This window comes from Limanda limanda, chromosome 17 (genome assembly GCF_963576545.1).
Source record: "Limanda limanda chromosome 17, fLimLim1.1, whole genome shotgun sequence".
NCBI lineage: Eukaryota > Metazoa > Chordata > Actinopteri > Pleuronectiformes > Pleuronectidae > Limanda > Limanda limanda.
Genome location: NC_083652.1, coordinates 12,295,733 through 12,315,345, shown reverse-complemented (window position 1 = coordinate 12,315,345; position 19,613 = coordinate 12,295,733). Strand labels below are relative to the sequence as shown.

The window sequence follows — 19,613 nt, the reverse complement described above, 5'->3', positions numbered from 1 at the left end:
TAAAGCCTGAGTCATTATTTCACATGTATCATCAGGTATTATCCTTATTATTCATTAAGTAAGATTCTAAAATGCAATGACACGCACCAAATACTAAATTAGTAGAATATTGCAATTCATATTGAAGAATTACATTTTTTTTTTTTAAATGTTTAAAATCAGCAAATACAAATAGTTTAACATGTTTGCAATATTTGATCATCTCATTTTAAGTTGACTTATAAAGCACCTGCAGACTCGTATATAAATAAACACTGGATTTCTGCCCCGACACCCTTTGCACGTACGCCGGGCTGTGATCTGGATTTAATGATTCCTCGCTGCTGCTTCCCAGTAACTGCATGTTTCTGAGGAATGCGATGCGCTCGCTGTCAACAGAAACTGCCAGAACTTGCCTGGTGTGCAGAGAAAAGTGAGGCCGGAGATGTCAGACAGAGCTGAGAGCTAATTAGTTCTGCTTAAGAGATGAGTCATGTTGTCCGGAGGGGCTTCTCCCGCCCTCCGAGATGACAACACTCGAACCAAAGGTCGAACGAAACCTCAGATTGGATGTTGATGTATTTGACAACATGTTGAGACTGCACAGGATCATTTTGGGGGAAGGAGGAGCTGGAGAAGAGACAGTATCAAATGTTTTTTTGGCGGAAAAAGACATTATTAAATCACTTTGTTCTAATGTCATTTAATCTGACTGACATCTGTTTTCACTTTGAATCTTGGCTGGTGTCAAAAGGATGACAGTGGAATCAGTAACAAGAAATAACAACTTGTAGATTAGTTGCTCTTTCTCCAAGAAAAGAAAAGTAGCTGGAATATTTATATACATTTCCTCCTCATGTACTTCTTATAGTTCTCTTTTAAAACATTTGTTATATTGTAATATACTTTATTTCTTTATTGTTTTTATTCTTTTGTTATTGTAACTTAGGAGAAAAATATAGCAGAGGAATTTCCTTCTGGATTCTAAAGTTAACTGTATTTGTTATAGCTGTATTTATTGTAATGTTAGTGGCTCTTTTTGTTCTATTTTATAGTTTTATTGCCCCATCACAAACCTTATGAGTGTACATACAGATACACGATCAGACTAGTTATACCAGGTTGATGGGGTTGAGACATTGGGGGAGGGAGCTGCAGTTCAGGATCTTAGAGAAATATAAAATGTAATAAAGTTTTCCTGTCTCACACTGATCCGCTCCCTGTTCCCTCTCAGAATCGTCTCAGCCAGAGGAACCACATCGGGCCCGGGGCTCGGTGGTGATGCTGGCGATGCAATACAACAGCCCCTCAGGTGATATCTCCCCCTCCCCCGTCTCTAACCACACCACCATGGGGCCTGAGGTGGAGGCCGTCGCTCGTAACGACACGCGTCCACCCAACAACCCCACGGCTGCAGGCCTCAGCATGACTCTGGGCATCCTGTTCAACGTGGTGGCCCTGGTCATTCTGGCCAAGGCTTACAACCGCTTCCGCCGCAGGTCAAAGGCCACGTTCCTGCTCTTCGCCAGCTCCCTGGTGGCGACAGACCTGGCTGGACATGTGATCCCCGGAGCCCTGGTGTTAAGGATATACTCGGCAGTTGCTGTCTCCACACCGAACACCACCAAATTCAAGGGGGACCCCGATGCCCCGTGTCTGTTTTTGGGGGGGTGCATGGTGTTCTTCGGCCTGTGCCCACTTTTCCTGGGTTGTGCCATGGCTGCCGAGCGCTGTCTGGGCGTCACCAGGCCTCTACTACACGCACGCCTGGTGACCACAGCACGGACTAAAATGGCACTGACCCTCATCTGGCTGCTGGCGCTATGCGTGGCCATGCTGCCCGTCTTCAGCCTGGGGGCCTACACCTACCAGTACCCAGGGACGTGGTGCTTCATCCGGGTGATGGAGGACACCGAGGCCACGGACCTGGCCTTTGTGATGCTGTTCTCTGGACTGGCGCTGAGTTCTCTGGCCATGGCCTTTGTGTGTAACACCATCAGTGGGATCACGCTGGTGCGAGCCCGGCTAAAGAAGAGGTGCAGCTCCCAGCGCCGCTCGGCCAGGTCCCATGACACGGAGATGGTGGTGCAGCTGGTTGGCATCATGGTCACCTCCTGCATCTGCTGGAGCCCTCTGCTGGTGAGTTTAGTCTAAATAACTCAAGTTAATAAACATTTAAAGAGGCATATTCTAATACCCCAACATGATGATATATTCATATTTGATTTGAATCTGGTTTTGAGGACAATAAAGTAGTTTCAAGTTGTAGGAATTCACAAACAGCACTTTTTGCTTGTTTTTTCATGTTTTTAAATCCTCTATTCCGTTAAATGTTCTTTAATATCAGAGTTATTCCCTCAAACCCTCTGTTCGGCTCTGGAATGCCGAGCTGTGCAAGTTTCAAACAAGACGAATGTGTTTCATGTTTCTGCAGGTTTTATAGGACCTGTCACTCAGGACAGGTGGATTGATTTACTGAGATGGAAGCTGAAACATCTCCTCCATCGATTCAGGGGCAAACACTTCAGTCGATTAGCAGCTGACTCACTGTTCATAACTTTAGTCAAATGTCACAGTTTGATTCCCATAAGACAACGTGAGCCGACCTGCAGATGCTCGGTTCGTATCACGCTGAATGGTGAAAGTGCTATTTGTAAATGACAGGATACAGGAAGTCTTGAATTTCATAATAATTACAACTGACTAAAAGCAGCATCCATGTCAACATTAACAATGACAGGACTTTATGACCCTAATAGGAGTTGGCTCATAGCAACTGCCTAAAAATGCATTTTCTCCTTTTTAATTCCTGTGTATTTGAGGCTGGAAAATATGTTGATGTCTGAGGATTTTGCTTATGTCCCAGAACAGCACATGTTTTTATGATCCATCCAATGGAAATTCTTTAGATGTAATTTTCCTCATCATTTTATCCATAAACGTCCTAGTGACGTGTTTGAAACTCCACTGGGATTTTAAAGAAGAACGTTGTGTGAGTTTTCTTTAGTTTAGAGTTTGGAATCACACTCCTACTACAAGTAGTTTCAACTGGTGAATATGTAAAAACAACTTTTTTGGCACTCAAAGGAAATAAATCATACAAACTACCATGACACTCGCCCACATTTCCACCAGGGCCCCACAGTCTCCTTGTTAAGCCATAAATTCACTAGATCCAGATTTTTATTTGGATCTGAAGCAAATTTCTAAACATGCACACGGACATGCTAGAGGAGCACATTAGAGTTTCTACCTCCTCCAAGGCCCAACAGCAGATTAAATACTATCAAGCTGCATCGAATTTCACAGTGTCATAAATATCAGTCCCCTCAACATGCCACATTTTTATTAAATCAAGATCCTTCAATTATTCTCTGGGAAAAGCATTGAAAACAGGGAAAAACTTCCTATCTCACAATCGTAAGAGAAATGTTCAAGAAAGTTCCTGGATCCACACCAAAGATTTTATGAGTTCTTCACTGACCCGCATCACATCCTTCCGCCAAGCTGGTTAGATCGTACGATATTACATGACTGAGGCTGTTTCCTCTTTATTTGGCAGATCTTTGGAGTGATGTCGGCCATGCGGTCCTACAGCGGCTCGCTGAGCAGCGACCGGGACACTTACCGGGCTCTGATGGTGACGGGCGTCAGGATGGCGACCTGCAACCAGATCCTGGACCCGTGGGTCTACATCCTGCTGCGGCGGGCCATCCTCAGGAAGATCTACCGCATCACCAAGAAGCAGGCCAGTTTCAAGGGAAGCACGTTCCGCACCACCCGCTGGGACGTCAGCTCCTTTCAGAACTCGGAGAAATCCAGTGTTAATAAGACTTAGACGATCAGGTGGTCAGAACTGAACCCGGCAGCTTTTCATCCTGAACTGACTTCAGTCTCAGAAGGTCCGAAGGATGAAAAGAGATTTCTTTCCGTGGGAACGAGGCCACGTTTCCTTCGACTTATGAAGCATAGACTGTAAATAAAGAAGGACGACATGACAGCTGCTTAAAGTGATGCCAAAGGGTCTTCATCATCCCCTGGTGGCTGCCTGCAGCATTGGTCATGAACCCCACCTCCCCAATAACTTTTTCTCAAAGAGGATTTCTGTAATATTTCTGCTACATTTGGTTTTAATTAATTATTTAATCATATAAAAACGGGTGAATCATTATGACGGTTAGCTGAGACTGACTCACGATTGGTGGAGTGACCCCCCCCACTGCCATCACCTCTTTGAAACGGTTCATCACTGAAGAGCAATGGATAGTGGGGGAGGATGGGACCCATCGGAGCTCTTCTTCTTTCGGGGATGGAAGGACACATATGTCGGCCACATTTGAAGGAGCGATGAAATGGGACCGCCAAGCCACGCCCCTTTAAATGCAGCCCACGAAGGATGTCACCTATTATACAAGACACAGCTTCTGGCTGCAAATACACAAGATGGAAGTTGTTAGTAACCAGGATATTATGGCTTCGTATCAGGATAGTGGGAGGAAGAGGAGGAGCGTCGGCCATCTTTATTTACAGTCTATGTGTGAAGAGGTGAAAAGGTGGAAACGAGCCAGTGTTAAACTACCGAGGGGGGAATCGCCCCAGCTCCTTATAAACTGCTGACGATGCACGATGGCAGTCTGTCCTCTATGAGAGCAGATGTAAATATAAAGTTGGGCGGGAGGACGATGACTTCAACCCCAGTGACGACTGTTTGAGTCTCACAGCGAACATCTCAAGTCTAGAGTGTCTTTAAATGTTTGATTTGTTCAGTGACACAATGTAAAAGTCAATGACTTGTGTAGATGCTCACGTGAGAGAGCAATGAAAAAGGCTGTGCTCTTACCTCAGCTTGAAGATGTGAAAAACACCATTGTGTGTGTCCAGTGTGATGCTGTGATATGAATGTGTGTGTGTGTGTGTGTGTGTGTGTGAACAGTATTTCCCTCACATGAGTGGGGACTGAAGTGAAACTCTGTGTTACCAAAGCTAATTAATAAAGGTGAATGTCAGATTACAAAATAAATGGTTCTGCTACAGTTTGTCAGTGGCTTTTGCTCATGTCTTGAAACTGTATTAAAATTCTGCAACAGCTATTTTTATGGGACATCTCATTTCTATTGCATCAAATGTTTAGCTGTTTTCTCAACATGGAAGTCAAACCCTGGAGATGCTGCTTATATACACACCTGTATTTTGACAGTGATTTCTTCCTGCACTATAAGAAGAATGAATAATGCAGATTCGGTCAAGTTGAATATTGATGTTGATCGCACTGAGCTTCAGAATCTGCTTTCACAGGAAGTAACAAACACCAGGAAACTCCACACGGTGGAAGACCACATGTTTATTTGTATGTGTACATTAAATTTGTAACAATGTGTTTAAATCTACTGTAAACTGAAAACCCACCTCCGAGGACTTTCAACAACATTCCATTCTGAGGAAAACATGCAAAATATCTTTCTCACCGCAGAAGATGAGTATAAAACAAACAACACCTCCTCCATGTGAAGGAATGTTTGACCTTCCACGCACATTTCATCTGTAGAACATCATTGAGAGAATTAAGTCTCATTCCACACATATTCCTTTCTCTCTCCAGCACCCAGGGTCAGGTTGTAGATGAAGGGCCACACAGCAGCACACTGTCTACGCTCTGGGACTTTCTTATCTAACTCAAACAGCCCAGAGAGACACCAACTCTTTTATAGATCATATCAGAAACAAGAATTATGGACACAGGATTTAGGTAAGGATGCATTAGGTTTAACTGTCCAATAGGATGCAAACACCTTCATGTGACACAACACAACAGACTATTGAGAACATAGAGAACTTGGAGAACATAGAAACATATAGAACTCAGAACATGGAGAACATGGAGTACATATAGAAAATACAGAACATGGAGAACTCAGAACATGGAGACCATGCAGAACATAGAGAACATGCAGAACATGGAGAACTCACAACATGGAGAACATGGAGAACTCAGAACATGCAGAACTCAGGACATGAAGAACATGAAGAACATGAAGAACATGAAGAACTCGAGCGTGGAGAACATAGAGAACATACAGAATATACAGAACATGGTGAACTCACAACATGGAGAACTCATAACATGTAGAACATGGAGAACTCAGAACATGGAGAACTCTGAACATGGAGAACTCAGAACATGGAGAACTCAGAACATGGAGAACTCTGAACATGGAGAACTCCGAACATGGAGAACATGGAGAACTCAGAACATGGAGAACTCAGAACATGGAGAACTCTGAACATGGAGAACTCAGAACATGGAGAACTCAGAACATGGAGCACTCAGAACATGGAGAACTCTGAACATGGAGAACTCAGAACATGGAGAACATGGAGAACTCAGAACATGTGGAACCCAGAACATGGAGAACATTTAGAACAATTGTTTGAGTTAGAAAACTAAATTGAGAGCCTCCATCACAGGCCACGCCCCTGCCACCGTACCCTCCGAAGTCGCAGCCAATGGGAACACAATCACATGCAGCCTCCCTCCAATCAGCTTCGTGGCTCTCAGATAGGGGCGGGGTTTGCCCACAGGTTTCCATTAGCTCTCCAGCAGCAGATCGGGAGCAGCCGCGCAGCAGCGCCCGTGAGCCGGTGAGTTTCTAGCGGTCCTTTGATGTCTTCTGTCTGTGATCCCGGGGACAAGTGCTGGATGTTCTTACGACACCAGCAGCACGAACCGGTCCGGGGGATAGTGTGCTCTGTGCCGGGGAGCTGTGAGCTGCAGGAGCGAATCCACTCGGCTTTGTTAGGCTAAGCTAACATGCTAGGTGCTAGCCCTGGCTAATCATTCACTGGGGTCTCGGTGTCTTGTCCTCGACCATTTTGACATAACGGCAACTCACCGGTGTTTTAACGACTCTCCTGTCGGTGTGGAGCTTTATTACCCGGGGTTCTTCGTGGTGGTCGTGTCCCCGGGTCGGTGCAGCTCGGGTGGGCGAGGAGTGCATTGTGTGTGTGGAGGGGGGGGAGTTAGCTTGTTAGCTTGTTAGCTAGCTAGCCTGTCAGCTTCTGCACTGAATTAAAATGGCGTCTGTTTTTAAATTCCCCCGGTGGAGCTGTGATCTCTGCCGGTGGGTTGCAGCTCTTCTTTAAATCCCTGTCACCGAACTATATGGGGTCCCGGTGCAGGTTCACCGGGGGAATCTCCAGCTTGTGTGTTGTTTTAGTTGTGTTGCTGAACCTGTTGGCTTCTGCTACTTGTTGACTGCAACACACATGGGTGATGCTCATGGGCTTTAAAATAGATGCATCCTCTTTTAGATTAAGTCACGTTTAAAGGTTGCTAGACTGACCTCTACTTTAAGATGCAACTGATTATTACTGTCCATCGATCTTGCTGGCTGCTGACCAGAGACTATGATTTCGGCAGGAAATCTGCTTGACATATAGTATTGAAGTTATCCTTCAAAATGTTTACCCTCATCAATGCTGCTAAAACCTATATCCTGATGTTTTCCTACATTTGACATCTGTTGCACTTCTCTCCGTCCTTGGAGACTTATCCCTCACATGTGGCTCTCTCTGAGGTTTCTACGTATTTTTACCTAAAAGGGTTTTTAGTAGTTTTTCCTGACTCTTGCTGAGGGTTAAGGACAGAGGAGGTCACACCATGTTAAAGCCCTATGAGACAAATTGTAATTTGTGAATATGGGCTATACAAATACAATTTGATTGATTATTGTACTGTTGCATTTTGCTCATCTCTTTTCCTGAGTTAACACAACGATAGCAATGTGTGTGTTGCGCAGATGAATGTGTCTGTGTCAGCTTGTGTGTCTGCCTGTGGACCTAGGGCTGCATTGTGTCCCTGAGGCATGTGATGCTATGCCAACAAACCTCCTTCTGTCTCTACAGCTGGCGGCAGCTTTACTTCACTGGGAGAAAAACAGACTCCCTGTTCACTGAGCTGGAGAAAAACCCATTCAATGATTTTCCTGAAACATCTTGTGTCCAACCAACCCTTACTTTGTGCAGCTTTGTTAATATTTACAATTTTGTGTATGATTTCCCCCCCCATAGAGACGGACTGCAACATCTTCATCTGCTGCAAGAAAGACCAGTTGTAACACTGCTGTTCACTGAACATAGCAACAATGGTAATTATGTCATTTAAGTCTTAATTTTATTTGAAGTTGCATATCTGTGTGTTGTGTGTAATGTTCAGACAACATGCAGGCTGCCAATACACAGGTTACACTGATCGTTTTGTTGACTGTGACTGATAACAGAGCAAACAAATATGTCACATCTGAACAGCTGACAAGGAACTGGTGCCAGTGTTTCTTTCTGGGAGTCTGCCCGGGGCTTTCGGAGCACATGCTGCTCCTTTTAAATTGGCTCCGGCTGCCTGTGCACACATTTGCCTTGTGTAATCACTGGTGTTGGGAGCTTGGCAAAGACATGAGGCAAAGCTACTCAGCGTTTTGTAATTAATCAAAGACAAGTGAGTGGCACAGAAAGTAGGTCTTTCCGTTTAATGAAGTAGGAACGTCTAATCTTTATAAAAGCCTCACAGAGAAGGATCAGTGGACTCAGGTGAATAGCGGTTCTGAATAAAACCGGGATAAGGAAGTGATGTATTACCTCTCTTGCGTAGATCTTGTGATTTTGTTTACAGCACAAGACACCGTTGTCATCTTTTATCACTACAAACTCTCTTGACGTCTGTGTCTTCTACCTGCATGACAACAGTCTTCACTGGGAGATGGTAGTTTTTCTGCGTCTGCTGCACGTTAGAAGCATCCTCAGGGATTGTTCACACATCGACTGCTCCTGGATTTCTACAGACTTCATCAGCCTGGACTCCTAGTATAAAGTCTGTAGAAATCCAGGAGCGTCCACACATACACCTCCTCTGGAGAAACTACAGACGATCTGCGGAGTCCAGTGCACGTTTGAAAGCAGCTTGAGTGTCTTTTGTTTTTCTGCTCTGTGTTTTGCAATTTTGGGCCTGAATAAAATGTCCAGGGGAAACACTGGATCTCCCAAAATAACTCTTAGCACGGTGATGCATTGATGCATCATCAGAGGTAGATGTCAGATTTAGCTTTGCACTTTGACAAAGTTACTAACTTCCCGCCTGGATGCATTCATCACTCAGTGATTGATGTGTGATTTGGTGTAAACTAGTCGCTGTGAACTCTGGAACCACTTTCTCATTTCTCCTTTATTCATGATCTTACTTCCTTTCATCACTAGCCTCCCCCAATGCGCCACCGCTCAATGCGCGTCTTCATGAATGATGACCGCCATGTCATGGCCAAGCACTCGGCCATCTACCCGACTCAAGAGGAGCTGGAGAGTGTACAGAACATGGTGTCATACACAGAGCGGGCCCTCAAGGCTGTCTCTGATTGGCTGGACAAGCAGGAAAAGGGAGTGTCTAAGCCTGAGTTGGATGGCACAGACACAGATAAGGACAGGTGAGAAGATGTAATTTCTTCTGTCCAGTTAGTAAGAAATGATTAAATGCCTGTTCTCTCACCAAGTGTTTTTTGTACTTATCCTTTGTCCTTGTTTATTTTTGGAAGTGAGCCCAGAGACCAGGCCACCCGCACTCTGCGGGGGGTGATGAGGGTGGGCCTGGTGGCCAAAGGGCTGCTGCTGAAGGGGGACCTGGACCTGGAGCTGGTGCTCCTCTGTAAGGACAAGCCCACCACCAATCTCTTGAAGAGGGTGTCTGAAAACCTTGTTACACAGCTCAAGGTAAGAACAGACTCCTGAGAATTCAAAGGTCAATATATATTCCCAAATTTGATTAGAGACTAACCAGTCTTGATTTTTGAGACACAGAAGAGTATAAACAATATTTAAGCCAATATCATTTTTTTTTTTGTCTTATGTTTCTTAAACAAAACTGTGAGGATAATCCTCCTGCAGATTAATCATTTGAACTCAAATTTTCATACCTATCAAAGCTGATCCCTGGCTGCATGTGTTGACATGAGAAAGAAATCTGAAGTGATGGGTTGTTGAGGCAGCTGTAGGGTTTAAGTTCTCTTTATCATTCTGGGTTGTTTTTTTAAGGCTTATTGCGTTCACATTTAGAAAAGGGTGTTTCAGTCAGAGTTTCTGGGGCCAATCGTTTGATGTAGTATCGGAGATATGAAGAGAAGCAAGATGTCTCACTTCTTGACTATTTCAACCATCAGCTCCGGGTGAAAAAACAAAAATGGAATCATCAAATAACTTCCTAGGTTAGTATAAAATAGTATTTACTGAGGGGGAAAAAGTGAGCCATCTGAATTCCTTCTCATCGCTGTTGCACCTCATTAGTGACAGTTTGTTCTGCCTCATCTGATTGATTTTCGTAGAGATCAACAATCAAACTAATTAGAGGGAATATCGACCGATGCTGAACAGTGGCCGATCAATCGCTGCACCCTGACTTTTAGACCATAAAGGATGATGGAGATCATTAAACCTTCAACATAGTCATTTTTCTATAAATCTTCTGTGATTTCTCATCTCTGACTCTTTTCCGTGTTCACAGCTGATCGTAGAAGACAAATATGTGGTGACCCAGAACATCCGCGAGGCGAGTATCATCATCAAGAACGCCAAGGAGCCGCCTCTCACCCTCACCATTCACTTGACTTCCCCTCTGGTTCGTGAGGAGGTTGAGAAGGCCGCCGCCGGTGGTAAGCGCCTACACAAGGACTGTCATGTTGTTTCTCTTCCTTCTTTAGTGGCATCCTGCCTCCAGCAGGGAGGCCAGGCAGGAGACCAGACTAGACAGATATTGTTTATTGGGCCTTCAATGGAGCTAGGGGACAAGAAATGCACCGTCACATAATCAAACTGTGCTATGCTTATAGCTCTCTAGCAACTCTCGTAGTTCCATGTAATGTAATTGTACATTTTTGATGGCCCAATATACAGTATAGGGCAGGTAGTTTAATGACTGTTGAAGACATGGCTTTTCTTCCCCTTGATGATCAAGGTCACCAATGAAATGAAGGCTTACTGAGAATTTAACCAAATACAAAAAGAGAGAGAGACCACTTTGTTTGCATGTGTTTTATCATTGATGATGAACGGTTTGCATTGCAGCAAAAATGAGAAGCAAAACATGTGGTGAAACGGACTTTGGTAACGAGACCCAGCAGTGGGCTATTGACTGTCTCTGATGTTCCATAAGAGGAAGGCTCAGGCTTACAGATAACAACACGGGACATTTGATTCTGCTCCTAGAACTGGGATCAGCCCCAGTTCCTAGGCAGTAATACGAGTTTTACGCAATTTGATCAACTTTGTTATAGTTAATACATGAACAAAGAACGATTTCCAGTAGCTAATCTCCTGGTTGAGAGATCTCAGCAGTGGTGAGGATCTGGGTTTTTGCAGGTGTCAAACCGTGTCCTTATCTTTAGCCCTGTGCAAACAGTGATGCCCGGTTTGGGTCTTACTTTTAAGCCATCAGTTTTGCTGCAGTGTGGACTTGTTTTGATACCCACTTTTTGTGCATCTGATAACTTCTGCCTGTGGTTCCAATTCTGATTCTCTCTGTCAAGCCTTCTAGTTTGTCAATTTTTAGGGACGCTGGACCTTTGACCAACTGGCCGCTCTCTGTCTCGGAAGGGGCAAAGTGCAGTGTACCCAGTATAGGGGCGAAGGGGAGGGCCTCTACCTCCTGTTAGCACCAGAAAAGAAAAGCACGCCTTTTTAACCATTGAAGCGTCCATTTGAGTTGAAGCAATCACAAAGAGACAACCTCCCATTTGTTACAAGCTGATGTTTTTAACCCATAAAGACCAGGTGCGTGTTTATACCTTTAAAACCAGTGTGCGATGTTTGCAGGCGTCTCCTCTTAAAGCTCAATGAGACGTTCTCCAGACCTGTTATGAGATGTTATGATTCACTGATTTCCTAACAGGAAGTGCAGTGTGTTAGGGCTCTTTTTCTGCAAAAAGTTTGTAAAGTATAGTTTCAGATTATGTCTGAGGATCTAAGTCAAGAGGGCGATATTGAAGCAGATAACATCAGAGTTTATTGAAGATGAAAATAGTAAGAAAGAAGATTCAGACCCAGATGATGTTTCAGCTAAACATGGCTCCGTTAGAAAGAGACATGTTTGAGGAGGGGGGGGGGGATCTAGAGGAGTTTGTGGAAACAGTAATGATTTACAATGGGGAAAACAAATGTTTAAGCTATCAAACGTTTTTATATGTCTCTTTTTGCCTAAGAGGCTGAGAAATTAAAGCTTTTGTACACGATAATACGACAATAAGTTTAAAGGGTCGTGTTCACAAGATACTTAAGTTTTACAATGCCTTTCTATTAAGCGCTTTAGGTCTTCATGGGTTAAAGTGCACATTGTTTTTAAACCTTTTTACTAAGTAAAGATTTAACCCACTTCCGGTGGGTTTTAAGTTTAAAGCCTGTTTGATAAACCCATATAAACTGGGAGGTTGGGAGCGTTTGATGGTTCTCCAGTGGAGGGGTCCCCCTCCCCTTCCCCCTCCTGCCTGTGTTCCCCCTGGCCGGCTGACAGAACTCCCCTTGGTCAAACTGTACCTTGTCTTCTTATTCCACCTGCCAATAGAAACGCTTTCAGTCAACGATCCCCCGGAAGTTCTGGACAGGCAGAAATGCCTAACTGCCTTGGCGTCTCTCCGCCACGCTAAGTGGTTCCAGGTTTGGATCTTGCCTTTATTTGTCTCTAAAACAGAAGTAGTTTTGAGTTTGGTTCTATGCTGTTTGTTCCTTTGTCATTTATTTGGGCGTTCAATGTGTTTAATTTCTTCTTTTTTTTTAACTCTTTTTGAAGTGTTCCTGTAGTAAAACTTGACGGTCTTTTGTTTCCCAGGAAACCTTTGTCATTACACTGCTGTAGAGTTGCTTTGCTCACTTAACAGGTTCCACTGCAGTGTCATTTTAAAAGACGTTCATTGCTGCTTCTTAGTTTATTAGTTTCACTCAAAAAATCTGGGACTAATACACCACGTGTCCAGGTGCAATATTTCTATAATCTAATTGTTGGTGTGAGTGAGTTGTTTTCACATTTCTAAAAGCTATCAGTAGAGCATTGTTTGCTTCCGCATTGTGTAGTTTTTAAGAGAAAATGTGTGTTTTTTAAATAGTGAACCATGTTGCTAATACCTCATAGTATCGTGGCGTGTGTCATCTTTGGCTTTCACATTTTAACAATGTTGTGTTCCATCTCTGCAGCTTGTTTTTGTAGTGTGCCCTCAACCTTTCCTGCTCTCTGGCTGTTTCGTTACTGTGTGCTACCAAATCCACAGGAATATTGCACCTCTAGTCATAGTTTATTGTTTTTTTTAATTGCCTCTGACTTAACCATTAACCCTTCCAGTGACGGCACTCATCAGCGCGTCCTTATTTGAATAGTTCACTTGTTTGTCACGTTAAAGTTGGTGTTAAGTTCGAGGTGATTTAATCGACTCCTTTTCTCTTGATCTTAAGTGATAGGCATGATTTTTTTCTTTTCACTCAAACAAATGTTTTATGTCTGATAACTTCACCATCGATCATCTACGGCTTTAATTGCGAAAAGGGTCATAACTAGGGTTTCCCAAAAAGTAACACAACCTTCTTGTATCTTTGAATATTTCCATAATGACAAAGTTAAGCTGTTAAAGTCTGTGTGGCTTCATTTTGATTAATTTTCCATTTACTTGGATATTTAGGTTGCTTTATGCTGCACACGTTCTTCCTCTTTGACTAAGTCTTCTTGTCATCCTCGTGCCCCCTCCTCCCCCTCCTCTGCTTGTGTCTCCAGGCCAGAGCTAACGGACTCCGCTCCTGTGTCATTGTCATCCGGATTTTAAGGGACCTGTGCGCCCGTGTCCCCACATGGGCCCCACTCCGTGGTTGGGTGAGTCCACTCTACGGTCTCAACACACCAATCTTTGTGAAGCTCTGCTCTTTGTGGCTTCTGAGAACAGATCCAAATGTAGGAGGGTCTTTTTTTTATCCTGATTTGGCTGCTCAGAACATCATAGTCATCTTTATTAACTTCCACAAATCTGTTTGGTAAACATTTAGTCTGCCTGGATACAAAAAAGCTAAGCACCACCAGCACGGCTAAATTGCATTACGCAGTGACCTAGAATCTCTCTGTGCTCGTAGCCAAGCTTAAAAATAGCCTCCTTGTACAACGTCTCCCTCTCCTCCGCTGTGTAGCCTCTGGAGCTGATCTGTGAGAAAGCCATTGGTACAGGGAACCGGCCCATGGGGGCAGGAGAAGCTCTGCGGAGAGTTCTAGAGTGTCTGGCTTCAGGAATCCTCATGGAAGGTGTGTATGCAGAGTTTCTTCTCCAGAGTGTTTTGTTATAATCGCACTGTTGAATCTCGTCTTTCAGCCTTTTGTCTGTGTTTTAAATGTTATTAAATGAAATCTGCGTTGCAGATGCTGCAGGAATCTCAGATCCATGTGAGAAGGAGTCCAAAGATGCTATTGGTCACTTGGACCACCAGCAGAGAGAAGACATCACAGCTAGTGCACAAGTGAGTGAGATAGATTTGTAAGTGCCCTCTTTAAGTGAATGTGAACCTCCCTCTCACTCACTGTGTGTCGGGTCCTCAGCATGCCTTAAGGCTGTCAGCTTTTGGACAGCTTCACAAAGTGCTGGGAATGGATCCCCTTCCCTCTAAGATGCCCAAGAAACCTCGCAGTGAGACTCCTATCGATTACACAGGTAACTAATACTTAAATACACAGTCAGACTCCAGAATATACACATATACTGTTTATGTCTGTACCTTGTTATTATAACATTTTTATTGTCCCTGTTTCAGTGCAAATCCCACCCAGTACAGCGTATGCTCCACCAATGAAGAGGCCCATTGAGGAAGAGGAAGGAACTGATGACAAGAGTCCCAACAAGAAGAAGAAAAAGCTGCAGAAGAAATGCAAGTATTTCTCAACACTTGAAAGAAAAGCACCATTATCAATCATTCCCACATTAAAATTAAAATGGAAAAATCAAGTTCTTGCTACGAGTCGTAATAATGTCTTCATTCTGTCCTTCCCAGCAGCTCCAGAGGACAAGGCCGAGCCCCCCCAGGCCATGAACGCTCTGATGAGGCTCAATCAGCTGAAGCCAGGACTCCAGTACAAACTCCTTTCCCAAACTGGCCCAGTTCACGTTCCCGTCTTCACTATGGCTGTAGAAGTGGAAGGAAAGACCTTCGAAGCTTCCGGTCCATCCAAACGCACTGCCAAGCTGCACGTAGCTGTAAAGGTGAGCACAGATTTGAATATAGCCTCAGAACCATTTGAACTGCATCTGCTTGTGACTCTGACAGAGCTGAATCTGTTTGGTCTCTTCCAGGTCCTGCTGTACATGGGTCTGCCCACAGGCGTGGAGGTAAAGACTACTGAACCAGTAAAAGTAGAGGAGACAGAAACAGTTGTGAAAGTGGAAGAGTTGAAGCCGGTAGTGACGCCCATCGAACCTCCAGCAGCCGCCACAGGAGCAGCCGGTGCAGATGCCACTGATGCTGCAGAGGTAGGCAGCCCCTCTCTTTGTGTTAGCAAGTAATAAGTGGGTGTTTTTCCCCATTAGCTGAATGCTCTCGTATCACTGTCTCACTCTCTCAGACTGCTCGTCAACAGGGACCGATCCTGACCAAACACGGCAAGAACCCCGTAATGGAGCTCAACGAGAAGCGCCGTGGACTCAAATACGAGCTGATCTCCGAGACGGGCGGTAGCCACGATAAGCGCTTCGTCATGGAGGTGGAGATCGATGGTCAAAAGTTCGAGGGCACAGGATCCAATAAGAAGGTGGCGAAGGCTTACGCTGCCCTGGCTGCGTTGGAGCGTCTCTTCCCTGAAGGCTCTGTGGCCGAGGCCGCTAAAAAGAAAAAGGGGCCACCCATGGTAAGCACCAAGAAAACCATCTACAGACAGAAAATAAAAATGAATAAAAAAGGAATACGCAAATCTGAAGGGGAAAGGATCAAACTGATGAAAGAGCTCCAGTCGTATCACCAGGTCTCATGTTCTCAGCAGCAGACACATCTTAATAAAATGTTCCTCTCCTCTGCAGCACACTCCAGGTTTCGGTATGATGGGAGGCTCCGGAGGTGGAGACGCTGGCCTGCACAGAGGAAGAGGTGGACGAGGTCGTGGGAGGGGCCGGGGCAGGGGCTTCAATAACGGAGGAGGCTACGGCCAAGGAGGTAAAAGCACACTGTCGACTTATTGCCTGAGCTGGTAATAAAGTCAGTAGCCATGATAACGTGATTTATTGGGACAAAGCAGCATATTGATTATGAGTCTTCCTTCCAGGTGGCTTCGGAACATATGGTTACGGGAACAACGCTAACGCCGGATACAGTGAGTATTCATTTGATCTTTTATAATCCTGGATACAGGCTCTTATCTAAGCTGCAGTTTGGCTTTCATTTACCTGTGAGATGTGTCTGAACCATGATGCATGTTGATGTGTCCGGTGGCAGGAAGATGCACCTGCCCAGGACTCACTTCTCACCTGTTTAACTTTATCAGAGAATGTAACGTAATGCTGAAAACAGTTTCTAGCTTAACAAAAAATCATGATGTGTTAATACCAAACCTTGTTGGGATGTTCCCAGTTCATATATTTTACATTTCTCTGCTTTAAGCCACAGGATTGAATCTGTTTTTGACAAGTCCCCTCTTAAGAGACACCTTTCCGTCCTTCTGGCAGCCTGTTCTGAGGAATGACCTACCAGAGCGTGACAGGAGCAGAGAAATCTAAAAACCCAATAACTCAGTTTTAATGTAATCTGACCCAACTAGTCATACAACTGCCACTTTTTATGGCAGAAAACAAATCTAATTTTGATATTTTTTCCCCCTTCTCTGCCCTGTCTCACTCTTTAGGTGACTTTGTCTCAGACTGCTATGGCTACCACGAGTTTGCGACATAGATCTTCCCCCAGTGTTTTAGAAAATCAAAAACAGTCTTGTAGAGAGGAATAAAAAATTGACAAAATCCACAATAGTGTTGCAACAGCCTCATGAACTCCCTTCACCACCAAGTCCACAACCCTGGGAATAAAGCGCCAATCAGCCTCTCCGCCCTGTCTTGCCAATCCACTTGTCACGCTCTGAAGCCTCCAGGAGATGCCCCTGCATGCACGTAGCCATAATTCTACTCCTGTTCTCTCAACTCACCGTGGACGCACCCGAACAGCCGGACCTCCCCTGAACCGCAGGGCTGGTTTACTGTAGAGTTTCTCCACGTGCAGGAACTGGGACAGGGCTTTGTTCCTGGATCAGGATTTGAGTGAAAGCCTGTAGGAGCTGGACAATTTACTGCCTTTGGGACAATTGTCAAGACAGAAGCAGTGTTCTGTCTCATGATGTTTACCGAAATGATAATACTGAGAAAATCTTAGCATGAGTTGTTCTTCCGTCATTGTCGAGCCTTCCTGTCACATGCATTGAGCTTATTTTGTATTTTCTGCAACGACGACATGTTTATATGACGACGATGTTTATATGAATTTTGCAGTTTCTGTGTGATAACAGCAACACTGTTTAGTCCGAGCCACACTGAATGCATGATGGTCTTACTTTGGCACTATGTTCTTATCGCCGTGTCCCATCTGTTACAGCATCAGATGAACTGAGCTTGTTGGTACGAGGTTTACACACAGATCGATTGAAATGGAAAACCTGATGTTTGATTACCTTTTTTATGATTTTAGTTTTTTTTTTTAATAAATGTCACCGTCACTTCTGTCTTACTCAAGGGTCTGAATTCATTATTTACATGATTGTGCCGATATGCAAGCGGTAGTATAAGATATATACATATAAATATAATATATCCTATTATACCTGTTTTAAGACTGTGCCGTGCTGTTGTTTCCCAGATTACTATAACAATGGTGGCACAAACGGAGGAGACGGGGCATCAAGCAGCCCATCGGGTGGCCCTCCAGCCAGCACAACACCGGATGAAGCACAGGGCTCCTACGGGTCGTACTACCAGAACGATGCCGGCTACACTGCCACTGCTGCCGCCAAAGTCCCGAAAAAGAAAACCCCCATGCAGAAAGGCGTGAAGGCACCATTTCCAGGTCCTCCGGGGACAAACAGTGCAGCTGCAGGGGGCTACCAGTCCACCAGTCCCTCAGGACAGGCCTCCTATAACCAGTATGGCCAGGGTTATGGGCAGGGAAAGAAGAACTTCAACCAGAACCAGGGTGGAACAGGTGGATACATGTACAGCACTGCCTATCCCAGCCAGGTGACAGGTGGCACTGGGGGGAGCCAAGACTATAGTTATGATGGTGAGTTAAAGGAACTGTTATAAATATGATTCTTCATTAAGGCATTTCTTCAGGTGTTTATCTGCCTCGTCACAAAAGATTCTCTGGGGTTTCAGGTCAAAGCAAATCAAGCATATTCAAATATCTGCCTAATTTCCCTGTCTCTTCCCTTCCAGGCTTCAACAGCCAGTCCACTTACAACTCACAGGGAGGAGCAGGCAGCGGCAACAACCAGGGTTTCGGCAACAACCACTCTCAGTACCACAACCCAACAGGCTACGGCAGAGGAGACGGAAGCATGAACTACCAGTACAGATAGACTCTGCCACTCCGCCTGGGACTCACGGGCATCTGTGTGTGAAGCCTCCTCCAAAGAAAGTGATTGACGGCTCTGCCCCGTGCGCTCTGCCTTGTCCATGTTCTTTGCTTCTGTGCTTTTGAGTTAATATGTAGCACATGTGGGCACAAAGTGAGATGTCAGACCTGGGTCGTGGCAAAGTTTAGTGGTTTCAGTGCTTAGTCCTGTGGTTTTAGGTTATTCTAATTATGTTTTTTATTTTTAAATGTGCTACCAGTCGTTATCCTCATCACGCAATTTGAAGACTGATGTCAGAAGCTACTCACCTTCTCTGGTTTGATTTCCTTTCTTCTGAGTTGACAAGCGTTTTTCTCTCATAATGGAATTAGTAATATCTTGTAGTTTGAAACCACAACGGTTGTTGTACTTTTTGTAACAATTCAATTGACCCAAATAGTTCAGTCTCTTCTTCAATGTGTGCATTTTATTTTAATCCTTTAGTTTTTACCTAACGTGATGTAATTCTTTCAATCAATGGTTTTGGAGATGAAAGGAAAATACACTTACATTCTGATGTTCTATCCACGTCTCTGCTCAGTGTAGCTTTTTGATTGGGTGGGATTTGTTCTTGTTAATGTATAACAGTGTGTATTAATAAATGATTTTTATTTTGAATTGATGTCTCAAGGATTTTTTACTACTGATACTTTATTAATAAATGGATAATCCTATAGCTTATTAATAAGAGTGTCCTAGAAAGGGTAAGTTAAAATAATACCGACACTTGTGATGACATAAAGCTAAAAATAGAGGGTGTTTATATTTCACATAAAGATGCAGCATTTGTTTTAAATGAAACAAGAAATAACTACAAATACAAGTGACAAAAAATATATATTTTAATGCACCAGCATTTGACTGTACAAAAATAATAAATTGTATATAACATTAATTCGTTGCATACATTTTCTAATCAAAATTCACAAGATTAATATCACATAATATAATCAAAATCAATTTACAAAAAAATACAGGAATATTTTTTTCATGTTCTTAG

At 44.0% G+C, this 19,613-nt stretch overlaps 2 protein-coding genes across 7 annotated transcripts; both read left to right on the top strand.

The window, feature by feature from the left end:
• Positions 1-1,221: 1,221 nt before the first annotated feature.
• Positions 1,222-5,056, top strand: LOC133023416 (prostaglandin E2 receptor EP1 subtype-like). Its single transcript, XM_061090443.1, has 2 exons — positions 1,222-2,118; positions 3,542-5,056. The coding sequence occupies exons 1-2, from the start codon at positions 1,261-1,263 to the stop codon at positions 3,815-3,817; spliced, it is 1,134 nt and encodes a 377-aa protein (XP_060946426.1). The 5' UTR covers positions 1,222-1,260; the 3' UTR covers positions 3,818-5,056.
• A 1,515-nt stretch (positions 5,057-6,571) lies between these two features.
• ilf3b (interleukin enhancer binding factor 3b) lies at positions 6,572-19,231 on the top strand. Of its 6 annotated transcripts, none has more exons than XM_061090519.1 (18): positions 6,572-6,618; positions 8,047-8,123; positions 9,226-9,449; positions 9,558-9,732; positions 10,520-10,667; positions 12,572-12,663; positions 13,769-13,864; positions 14,173-14,284; positions 14,408-14,496; positions 14,576-14,687; positions 14,788-14,901; positions 15,025-15,233; positions 15,324-15,500; positions 15,593-15,874; positions 16,044-16,176; positions 16,286-16,333; positions 17,860-18,279; positions 18,435-19,231. In XM_061090519.1, the coding sequence occupies exons 2-18, from the start codon at positions 8,121-8,123 to the stop codon at positions 18,575-18,577; spliced, it is 2,577 nt and encodes an 858-aa protein (XP_060946502.1). In that variant the 5' UTR covers positions 6,572-6,618; positions 8,047-8,120; the 3' UTR covers positions 18,578-19,231. The 6 variants fall into 6 exon arrangements, with proteins under 6 accessions (XP_060946502.1, XP_060946501.1, XP_060946503.1 ...); XM_061090518.1 differs by having other exon boundaries at positions 14,399-14,496; positions 15,028-15,233; XM_061090520.1 differs by having other exon boundaries at positions 14,399-14,496; positions 15,608-15,874.
• The last annotated feature ends 382 nt before the right edge of the window (positions 19,232-19,613 follow it).

What these genes read in the sequence shown, in the direction of transcription:
- ilf3b (XM_061090517.1), top strand. An exon ending in AGAAAAAGGGGCCACCCATG is followed by an intron (nt 15,875 to 16,043) that starts GTAAGCACCAAG and finishes TCTCCTCTGCAG; the next exon opens with CACACTCCAGGTTTCGGTAT. An exon ending in AGGAGGCTACGGCCAAGGAG is followed by an intron (nt 16,177 to 16,285) that starts GTAAAAGCACAC and finishes TCTTCCTTCCAG; the next exon opens with GTGGCTTCGGAACATATGGT.
- LOC133023416 (XM_061090443.1), top strand. Translation starts at nt 1,261, where the DNA reads ATGCTGGCGATGCAATACAACAGCCCCTCAGGTGATATCTCCCCCTCC. An exon ending in TCTGCTGGAGCCCTCTGCTG is followed by an intron (nt 2,119 to 3,541) that starts GTGAGTTTAGTC and finishes TTTATTTGGCAG; the next exon opens with ATCTTTGGAGTGATGTCGGC.